This window comes from Bufo bufo, chromosome 6, assembly GCF_905171765.1.
Source record: "Bufo bufo chromosome 6, aBufBuf1.1, whole genome shotgun sequence".
Lineage (NCBI taxonomy): Eukaryota > Metazoa > Chordata > Amphibia > Anura > Bufonidae > Bufo > Bufo bufo.
The window spans coordinates 158,189,874-158,201,251 of NC_053394.1; the positions used below are offsets into that span (position 1 = coordinate 158,189,874).

An 11,378-nucleotide genomic window follows, 5' to 3' on the forward strand; every position below is an offset into this window, starting at 1 on the left:
ACCACACTCCAATGTATTGCCTATTGTGCCCCGGGCTTTGGCATAAGTAATTACTTCCTGTAGGAACACACCCTGCTCTACAGCCAATGCCAAGGAAAAACAGAGGGAAACCTACCCCGCTAACAAAGTGGATGCAAGGCTGCTGCCTAGTGTCATCTGCTTATCAAGTGCTAATCCTCTCAGAATTTCATGGAGAAACGACCAAAACAAAATGGCCTTCGTCGGTTATCAACGCTACAAGAAAATGGCAGCTAGGTTACAGCGGCTTTGTATTGTTATCAAACGCTTGCGTGTTTTACACTCACTGGCGCCGTGGCCATTTTGGATTCTGGCACTGCCCGCACTCCATGTATAGCGCTATGCTAGTGAAACCAATCACGCGCGACTAGAAAGTCACGTGTACTCTACGAGGCAGAAGCCCCGGAAGTAATAGGGTAGGATTACTTCTGGGACAGAGTACAGTCGGGTGTTAAGAGAAGAGAGAGGGGTCTGTTTGGCGTATGTATTGGCTTATATGCCTATGGCTATCGGGTTTTATGTATTAGATATGGCGGATAGGTTATAGGGTGGTGTCTTCCAGGGTTCTCCTGGGGACGGGGCTTATTGCCTTGGTTTAAGGGGGGATGTGCAAGAAACCATGGGCAGAAGTGGGTTTTTTTTGTAAGAAAGTGCCATGTTTTTCTAATCCTGGACATTTGGACAATCCCTTTAAGACCTTTAGGTGATCAAGCAAATTCATAGTGATTTCTAAGATGTTTCTTTAGTTGTGTCTGGAGGCAGCCATTGAAAGTCTGCACTATGTTATGTATGGGTATCTTCTAGTACTATCCTTGGAATTAAAGGGGGTTCCGGGATTTTAATACTTGCGAGACTTCACGAAGTAAAAGCTTTGGCTCATCGGAGCCAATACATTCTAATACTGTACGAAGGGCTCGCTCCGTACAGTATTAAAACAAAGTTTTATGCGAATTGACTTTGGATGTTTCATCTGAAGTCGAGTCGCTCATCCCCCACTGATGAACTATCCTCAGGACAGGTCATGGGTATCTAATTGGTGGGAATCCGACACCCGGGACCCCCGCTGAGCCGCTGTTTGAATAGTCACTGGCACTGCTGTGAGTGCCACAGCCTTCTCCGTGCTTTCCAAGCACAGTGCCATACATTGTATAGTAGCTGTGCTTGCTTTCTCACTCAGCCGCATTGAAGTGAATGGGACTGAGCGTGATACCAAGCGCAGCCAATAGACAATGTATGACTCTAAGCTTGGTGAGCTGTGATATGCTTATAGGAATGCCTTCTCAAACAGCTGATCAGTGGAGGTCCCGGGTGTCGGACCCCCAACCATCAAATACTGATGGCCTATCCTGAGAATATGTCATTATTATTGAAATAGTGGTTTCCAGAATCTTCCATAATTGGTGCAAGGGCAGCAAACACTGTAAACATATAATTACCATTCCTTCTGCATTCATCCCACTGTTGAATCCACACTGATCCTGCCATGATGATGCCATGTGCATCACTGATATGTCTGCTGCGACAAATCTCTGTCCTGAACGGTCCCGCTGGCTTGTTTGGCATGCAACCGCTGAGGCCAGTGATCGGCTGCAGCAGTTATGTAAATTGTACGTGACATCATTGCTGCAGGTTACCGCAATGCCCACCGGCCCCATTGACTGTAATGGGATCCAGCTGATATCTGGCTGCTACCCGACGAATATGCCAGGATTCGGCCAGGTCTCCGCCAGACCAGATTATAGTCAATAGGGTGGACGAGCATTGCCGTAATATCCAGCAACTATACAGCACGTGTGAAACCAGCCTAAGTAATGGTTACTTTTCCTTTTTCTATACAATTTCCTACCGCAGCGTGACAGTCTATGGTGTCGCACTGCGACACGGCAGTCGCAAAAAATCCAACTAAGTTGGATTTTTTAGCAACTGTCACATTGCAGCGTGTCGCAGTGCGACACCATTGACTGTCACTCGACACATGTCGCAATGTAGTTGTACCCTTTTTGTCATCCGACTCATGTCGCCGTGTAGCCTAGCCTAACTTGTTCAACAGATGGTGCCCACCGAACATAGAGAATCTTGTGCGGGTGTATTTTATCATGTATTACGGGTTTATTGATCGGGTTGAGTGGGGATTGTGTAATACTACATATCCCAAGTAGCTGATTTTTGGCTCCAATGTCGGACAACTTTTAAGGGGTTGTCCGGGTTCAGAGCTGAACCCGGACATACCCACAATTTCACCCAGACATTTCATGCTCCGATGCTCTCCTTTGTCCTGCACTGGATCGCACAGGGCAAAGGCATTTTCTGAAGTTCCGGTGACGTACCGGGCTCTCCATAAGGACTGCTAGGCGGAGGCTTCTGCCCAGCAGTGAGCCCGGTGACGTCACCAGCTCTAATAGGCAGGCTTTAGCGCTGACCTAGCCTGTAAAACAGCTAGGGTAGCGCTAAAGCCCGCCCATCAGCACATCTCATGGATAAAAAATAGTTTTTCCATTTCACCGCATTTCCAGAGCCAGAACTATTCATTTTTACCTATGCACCTTGATATTTTGAGGCTTCAAGCAGGATGTTCTCATATGGAAGTGGCCACAGAGTGTCATCAGCAGGTTGCGACAGGGACACAGAGAGACTGGAAGAGTCACAGAAAGGCAGAGAAATGGACGTCCTTTGTCCACATCTCACACTGATGAACGCTTCATTGTAGACAATGCCCTGCAGAACCGGATAACGAATGCCATACAACTCCAGGCACATTTAAGGGAGGTGAGCGGCACCTAAGTTTCTCATCAGACCATTCGAAACTGTTAACATCATAATGGTCTGCATGGTAGCTGGCCTGCAAGTATACCTGTTCAAAGGCATCATCGCCTGCTGTTCACTGATGAAAGTTGATTCACGCTGAGCAGAAATGATGGCCATCAATGATGTTGGAGACGTCAAGGAGAGCGTTCTGCATCAGCCACTGTTTGCCTTTGGTGGTGGTGGGCAGGTGTGTCTAGTCAATACAGAACTGCCCTACACTTTGTGAATGGTACAGTGACAAGCCCATACTGCTTGAATAACATCATTAATCCAGTCATTGTGCCTCTGCATGAACAACACAGGCCTAATTTCATCTCATCGAGGTCGCATCATTAGGGAACGGCTGCTGGAGACTGGAGTACCTCAAATGGAGTGGCCTACACTTTCTCCAGACCTGAATCCCATTAAAAACCTATGGGATCAGCTGTAGAGGCTCGTAACTTCAAGAAGAGTGGGATGCCATGCCTCAGCAGACAATAAGTCAACTTGTGAACAGCATGATAAGTCGTTGTCAAGCTGTAATTAATGCTCAAGGCCACATAACAAGTTATTGAGACATTGACATTTTTTGTGGGGGTGTTGTCTGCTTTTGTTTCAATAAATTGTTTGCGATGAGGAAATCGCCATTGCATGATTCTACTTAACCCCTTAAGGACTCGGCCCTATTTCACCTTCTGGACTTGGCCATTTTTTGCAAATCTGACCAGTGTCACTAAGTGCTGATAACTTTAAAACGCTTTGACTTATCCAGGCCGTTCTGAGATTGTTTTTTCGTCACATATTGTACTTCATGACACTGGTAAAATGAAGTAAAAAAAAAATGCATTTTTATTTATAAAAAAAATACCAAATTTACCAAATAATTTTAAAAATTGCAAATTTCCAAGTTTCAATTTCTCTACTTCTATAATACATAGTAATACCTCCAAAAATAGTTATTACTTTACATTCCCCATATGTTTACTTCATGTTTGGATCATTTTGGGAATGATATTTTATTTTTTGGGGATGTTACAAGGCTTAGGCCTTGTTCACATCAGCGTTCAGCCTTTCCGTTCTCCTGCTCCGTTATAGGAGCAGGAAAACGGAAAGGACGGATTCGGCTCATAACTGAGCCGAACGGAGCCTACGGACCTCATAGACCCCCATAGACTATAATGGGGTCCGTTAGGTTTCCGCTCAGAAGATGATTTTGGAGCGGAGACAAAAGTCCTGCATGCAGGACTTTTGTCTCCGCTCCAAAATCATCTTCTGAGCGGAAACCTAACGGACCCCATTATAGTCTATGGGGGTCTATGAGGTCCGTAGGCTCCGTTCGGCTCAGTTATGAGCCGAATCCGTCCTTTCCGTTTTCCTGCTCCTATAACGGAGCAGGAGAACGGAAAGGCTGAACGCTGATGTGAACAAGGCCTTAGAAGTTAAAAGCAAATCTTGAAATTTTTCAGAAATTTTCAAAAACCCAATTTTTAGGGACCAGTTCAGGTCTGAAGTCACTTTGCGAGGCTTACATAATAGAAACCACGCAAAAATGACCCCATTCTATAAACTACACCCCTCAGGGTATTCAAAACTGATTTTTACTAACTTTGTTAACCCTTTAGGTGTTTCACAAGAATTAATGGAAAATAGAGATACAATTTCAAAATTTCACTTTTTTGGCAGATTTTCTATTTTAATATTTTTTTTACTTTTACAAAGCAAGGGTTAACAGCCAAACAAAACTCAATATTTATGGCCCTGATTCTGTAGTTTACAGAAACACCCCATATGTGGTCGTAAACAGCTGTACGGGCACACGGCAGGGCGCAGAAGGAAAGGAATGCCATACGGTTTTTGGAAGGCAGATTTTGCTGGACTGTTTTTTTTGACACCATGTCCCATTTGAAGCCCCCCTGATGCACCCCTAGAGTAGAAACTCCAAAAAAATGGCCCCATTTTAGAAACTACAGGATAGGGTGGCAGTATTGTTGGTACTAGTTTAGGGTACATATGATTTTTGGTTGCTCTATATTACACTTTTTGTGAGGCAAGATAACAAGAAATAGCTGTTTTGGCACCGTTTTTATTTTGTTGTTTACAACATTCATCTGACAGGTTAGATCATGTGATATTTTTATAGAGCCGGTCGATACGGACGCGGCGATACCTAATATGTATACTTTTTATTTATTTATGTAAGTTTTACACAATGATTTCACTTTTGAAGCAAAAAAAAAACATGTTTTAGTGTTTCCATAGTCTGAGAGCCCAAATTTTTTCAGTTTTTGGGCAATTACCTTGGGTAGGGTATGATTTTTGCAGGATGAGATGAAGGACCTCCCCGCGCATTTAGCCGAGGTGCCTGCTCAATGATTTGAGCAGGCACCTTGTTCCGATCACCCCTCGCCGGGCGGCTGTGATCGGAACAACACATGACGTACCGGTACGTCATGGGTCCTTAAGGACTCGGGAACCATGCCGTACCGATATGTCATGGGTCCCTAAGGGGTTAAATGCCCTACTTTCATGATATAATATCACTGTAGCCACTGTAGCGTGAACGTTTTACATTTTTCATAAATGTCACCCGAAAGCCAAATATCCCTAAATTTTTGTGAGTAGTGTATATGCATACACGTACCATGCCAGATTTTGCAGCAGGTCTTCAGCTTTATATTGTAGATAGATAACACCCATTTTTCATGACCTGGCCACATCTCCAGTGCCCTTTTACATTTGTACCATAGATGTGCAGTCTGGAAACCCCTTATAGGTCTTATAAACTGATGACTAGGCAGAAAGAGTGATGATTGGTGCTTATCTGGCCACTGAGGCTATCACTGTCAGCAGAACTAATACACTGTGGTGGTCACAGGCTTATATACATGCGGCTTTGTTTGGTACTTGAGCTCTGCCACATAAAGGTGTATTCCCATCTCAAACGTAAATGTCTGATAGATGCTGGAGCCCCACATATCTCTAGGACAGCTCATCGACCTCCTGGATGCAGAGGTCCAAGGCAGTAGGATCTACGGAAGCAGTCGGGTAGTCTTCAAGTCTACAAGTGAATCTTGAGATGTAAGAAAATGTTAGTAGAGAAGAATTGTACAAAGTCCAGGGGCCCTAAAGCTAATGTTTCTAGAAATGTAACTTTAGCCCCTATCTATTTTGGCTTGTGTGGAATCATTACTTGGCCACTAACAGTATAGTACAGCCGTGCCTTGTTGTGCAGTAGTCCATTGTTTCCTGGTGGACTTAAAGGAAGCTGTTTGAAGTGTATCTCTCCAGCGATTGCACTATTATGACTATACTAGGGATTTTTTTAATAGTACAATTCTCTTAATATTGGATACACTATAGATTAATTTCCTAACTGCTTTGGAGAGACATCTCTCCCTTGTGTTACTTCTATTTAGTTGTATACAGACAATTAAATTCTTCAGCTGCAGGATGAAAAGTCATTACTCACTCTTTGAGATGTCCTCTTCCCCATTCAGGTGCTTTCAGTACTGGATCCTCCCGGTCAAAGCCTCCTCTTAAGTTCTGCAAGACAATGGTACTTTCCCCAACGGACCCATCAAGGATGGATAAGGACAAGAACAACAAAATATTAAACTTCACCCTGGAGATCATCTACCTGCTGACCGGAGAGGTGAGGGATTCTGGGATGTAAGTCACATGACATGCCTATCAAAACAGGAAAATGACTAGAGAAGTGAGAGAATCTGAATTTGCCATGCAAAATTGGAAAGAGTTGAGTGATCCTGTTAATATATAACAAGATATTTTGATGTCTTACGTAGGATTACACCATAGTTAAGAAGACATCTGGTGAACGTGTGAACCCCAGTAGTCCTACTGATGACTCAGAAGGATACAGCAAAGTCCAGATTCCCATCAAGCTGTCACCATCTCACTCGATAATACATGACAAAGAAAATGAGCAGAAGCTCCTGGAACTTACCAACAAGATCATTGAGCTCCTTACTGGGGAGGTAATCAGTCGTTTTGGGGGGTTAGCATCTGGATGATGACTGTAACCTTGGGAATGCCAGCTTCGTGTAAGGGTACACTGTCCATTACATTCCATGCATAAAACATTTTCTGCAGGGAGAAGAATATTTTGAAGGACACAATGATGTGTCTCATCAGGTCATCATGGAGGACCACCAGGATCCCACATCACCAGGTACAAGGAGCATTTCATATATTATAGGAGAAAGTAGCTTTGCAGGTACTACCGTAGATACTCATCGTCTGAATAACATATTTAAAGAATATTAGTCACTGTGTACATTTTCTGCAGATGGATCCAGTAATAAAAATACACCAGAAAGATGTCCCAGTCCCCATTATTCCCAGGATTGTCCAGGGGAAAATGACCCAGATGACAACCAGGAAGAGGAAGCTGAGGTTTTAAAAAAAACCAAGATCTGCTCTGTATGTTCTGTAGATAATATGTGTAGATCTGGATAATTTGATTTGAAAATAAAATAAATCTGGAAATATTATTTTGCTTTCAGGTTGATAACATTTATTTTATTAATGTTGATGACGCGGAGGAAGAGCAGATGTATGTCGTGAATGATTATCAGGAGGAGAATGAGGGGAAAATTCCTGCACCTGACATATCGGGTAAGATGGTGTACATGAGATGTGGTAGCTACTGAGTAGAACAGGCAATTCTTCGCTGTGATGGGTCATTCATGTTGTCTTGACTTAGGTAATGTGGTCAATTTTTACTGCATCTTGTCCTTCTCTTTGCAATCGCCTACATTTTTTTTAATCAGATAGTGTTTATTGAAACTTTTTGAAAGATAGGGAACATAAAGAAACACCCCTCCCTTCAGCTTTCCTATCCTATCACACTTTCCAACCTCATCCACTTTGCTTGAGTATAGTCCACATATATTGGAAATGTCTCAGTTGAACAGCTCCAGCCAGGGAGAAGAGAAGGAGTTTATACTGGGAAAAGTCCAATCCGGAAGATAGTTTGCATGAAGGTGGCTTATAGCGTCTTCACAAGACAAATACAGTGACCCACCAACAGTTCCAGTCAGACCCATTTCTCATATGATCAATAAGTAAGAAGGTTCACATTCTACTAATCCCTACCAACAGTTACAGCTCAATGTACTACATAAATAGGACATATAGAAATAGGAAGGAAGAGTGATCAATTAAAAACATTCCAGGCCTCAGCTCATCAAGGGATGAGTTCACAGGATCCAACTTGGGGTACATTCACACGACCGTATTATTTTTTCCGCGTACAATCCGCATCCGTTCCGCATTTTGCGGAATAGAAGCAGGCCCATTCATTCCTATGGGTTAATAAAATGTGTGGACAACATTCAGTATGTTGTCCGCATTTCTATTCCGCAAAAATATGAAGCATGTCCTACTATTGTCCGTACAGATCGGTCCGCAGCACCATTCAAGTCAATGGATCCGCAAATTGCAGATGAAATTCCGTATTTTTGAAGGCCATAATTCATTTTTTTTTTCTTTTTTTTTTTTTCTTCCATTTTTTGCGGACCGTAAAAAAAAAACGGAAGACGTACAGAAGTCATTTGTCTGCAAAATGCGGACACACGGTTCCGTTATTTGCGGACCGCAAATCGGAAAGGATTACACACGGTCGTGTGAATGTACCCTTATAAGAAGGGTACACAGAGCGAGACCTGGAGCATCCTACCAAGACCACAAAACCTTGAATTTTTGTATTGCTCCTGGTTTCTGAAAGACAAATTTCTCCCATCTTAAAGCCATTTCGACTTTAGCAGTAAGCTTTGATAATACAAGTGGCACTGTGTCTTTCCAATGGAAAGTGATCAGTTTATGAGTTACATAAAAAGGGCCAGTCTATGACTCTTTCATACAAGCCGTTCAGAAGTATATCCTAGAACACAAATAAGTGGGTCAAAAGGGATGGTACAATCATACACTGACCTAATAAAGTTAACAACTTCTCTCCCAAAACTCTGTAGTCTAGGACATGACCACATGAAATGGATAAAGTCAGCACCAGATGCCCCACATCTATCACAGTGAGTCAGTTTTAGATCCCATTTTATGCAGCAATAATGGAGTTTTATATATTCTATGCACTAGGTAGATCTGAGGCACTCAATACTAAATCTCATAAACTGAAGCATCTCCTCTATTTATCATTGTCTATAGGCTCCCAGGTCTTTTTCCCTCTTCTCCTTGAAGAAAGTGCTACTTTTTGAGAAATTCCACTACAAGGCATTTGTAGTATAGGGAAATTACCCCTTTAGTATATGGCAGGACAACCCCTTTAACATGCTACTTCATGGTGGCTTCATCCTCTTTCATATTGATGTACTAAACCTACTAAACCTTCACACGTCAGTGAGTTCCATCAGTGATTGTAAGCCAAGACCAGAGGTGGAGGCTACATTGATGAAAATCACTGACTGTGTGAATTAAGCCTAAATGAGTGTTCAGTAAGCTTCAGACTTCTCCCACATACATTATGATTGTTTTTGTTTTCTGAATCCCTGTTTTGTTTTTATCCTCAGAATCGGTAAGGAGATATACATGTGAGCTTTGCTGCAAATCTTTTACTCGGAAATCGCACCTTGTTGAACATCAAAAAACCCACACTGGGGAGAAGCCGTTCATATGTTCTGAATGTGGGGACTGTTTTACACTTAAGGGAAACCTTGAGAGACATAAGAGAATACACAGAGATGAAAGGCCATTTCAGTGTTTAGATTGTGGGAAATCATTTTTTCAGAAATCGGATCTTGTTGAACATCAGAGAATTCACACGGGGGAAAAGCCGTATCCATGTGTAGTATGTGGGAAATGCTTTATCAAAAAATCAGCCCTTGTGAAACATCAGAGGACTCACACAGCAGAGAAGCCATTTTCTTGTACAGAATGTGGGAAGCGTTTTAGCCAGAATACAGGGCTTGTAGAACATCAAAAAATTCATAGAAATGAGAGACCGTTTTCGTGTTCATATTGTGGGAAAAGTTTTACCCAGAAAGGAGGCCTCGCTGAACATCAGAGGATTCACACAGGAGAGAACCTTTTTTCGTGTTCCCAATGTGGCAAATCATTTACTAAGAATTCAGCTCTAATTATTCATCAGAGATTTCATACGGGAGAGAAGCCATTTATGTGCTTAGTATGTGAGAAAGGCTTTACCCAGAAGTCAGATCTTGTGAAACATCTTCGAATCCACTCAGGAGAGAAGCCGTATGCATGTTCAGTGTGTGCAAAGCGATTTACCCAGAAACCAGATCTTATTGAACATGAGAGAATTCACACAGGGGAGAAGCCATATTCATGTTCACAATGTGGAAGATGTTTTACCCACAGATCAAACTTTGTAAAACATCAAGTTATTCACTCTCAGTTCAGTGCGAAGTCACAGGCTGCAGTAGAAAAAACCTTGATCTCCCATACCCCTATTTTAAACTTTGATTCAAAGAATGAAGATAAATCTTAAGATAATAGGTATGAACATTTTGAAGAACTGTGTGGAGTTGCTTTGCAATCCTGTCTTCATGGTCACATCAGGACCTAAGGCTTCTGAGTCTACTCCGTGTTTGGACCCTGTAGTGCTTATAATGTTTTGATAATACTGAAATGGGTAGCAAATATCAGAGAGACACCCCTATTTATTAGGTAGTGGAGGTACGCTCCTGTCTCTGCTTTAAAAGAAGATATACTTCATTACCATTATTTTAAAGGCATTCGCCAGTTTTGAGGTAAAGTGCATTCTTTTTTTAATCATTTTCAAGATTTCCACTTACAGTTGGTGACTGGAAACCCCTGCTGTATCTGCTGATTAACCCTTCACATACCGCGGTCAGCGCTGACGGCGGCACGTGCAGAGATTACAGAGGGAGGGGGCTCCCTTGACTTCATCGGCCCCCCATGCTGCGGTGATAGGGGGCCAATGGTTGTTATGGCAGCCCCGATGTCTTACACAGGCTTCGGAGCCTGTCAGCTATGGAAGCCCAGGAGATCCAGCCCCCAAGGCTGGGTATCCTAGGCACCTGTCAGCGTCTTACTGTGTAAGACGCTGACAGTTCAATTCAGTGCAATACAGAATGTACAAAAATAAAAATGTGTTTTTTAATAATAAAATTAATTTTAACTTTAAAGTAAAAAAAAAAAAAAAAACTCCTTTCACCATAAAAGAATGTATGATAAAAAAAAAAAACATTAGGTATTGCCGTGTCAGTAACAACCTGCTCTACAAAATATCACATGATCTACCCCCTCAGGTAAAAAAAATTAAAACTGTGCCAAAAATTCAATTTTTTTGTCACCTTACATCACGAAAGTGTAATACAAAGCGATCAAAAAGACATATGTACCCCAAAATAGTACCAATCAAACAGTCACCTCATACCACAAAAAATGAGCCGCTACATAAGACAATCGCCCAAAAAATAAAAAAAAATATGGCTTTCAGAAAATGGAGACACTAAAACATGATTTTTTTAAAAAAAAAAATGCTTTTATTGTGTAAAACTGAAATGAATTTTAAAAAAGTAGACATATTGGGTATTGCCGCGTCCATAACAACCTGC

General features: G+C 42.1%; 1 protein-coding gene across 1 annotated transcript; it reads left to right on the top strand.

Moving 5' to 3' along the window:
- Positions 1–702: 702 nt before the first annotated feature.
- On the top strand, positions 703–10,937 carry LOC121005400 (zinc finger protein OZF-like). The gene is made up of 7 exons (XM_040438139.1): positions 703–721; positions 6,300–6,454; positions 6,606–6,797; positions 6,913–6,991; positions 7,109–7,242; positions 7,326–7,437; positions 9,348–10,937. Exons 2-7 carry the CDS (start codon positions 6,356–6,358, stop codon positions 10,283–10,285), a joined length of 1,554 nt encoding a protein of 517 aa, XP_040294073.1. The 5' UTR covers positions 703–721; positions 6,300–6,355; the 3' UTR covers positions 10,286–10,937.
- The last annotated feature ends 441 nt before the right edge of the window (positions 10,938–11,378 follow it).

What these genes read in the sequence shown, in the direction of transcription:
- LOC121005400 (XM_040438139.1), top strand. Translation starts at nt 6,356, where the DNA reads ATGGTACTTTCCCCAACGGACCCATCAAGGATGGATAAGGACAAGAAC. An exon ending in TCTACCTGCTGACCGGAGAG is followed by an intron (nt 6,455 to 6,605) that starts GTGAGGGATTCT and finishes TGTCTTACGTAG; the next exon opens with GATTACACCATAGTTAAGAA. An exon ending in TCCTGCACCTGACATATCGG is followed by an intron (nt 7,438 to 9,347) that starts GTAAGATGGTGT and finishes TTTTATCCTCAG; the next exon opens with AATCGGTAAGGAGATATACA.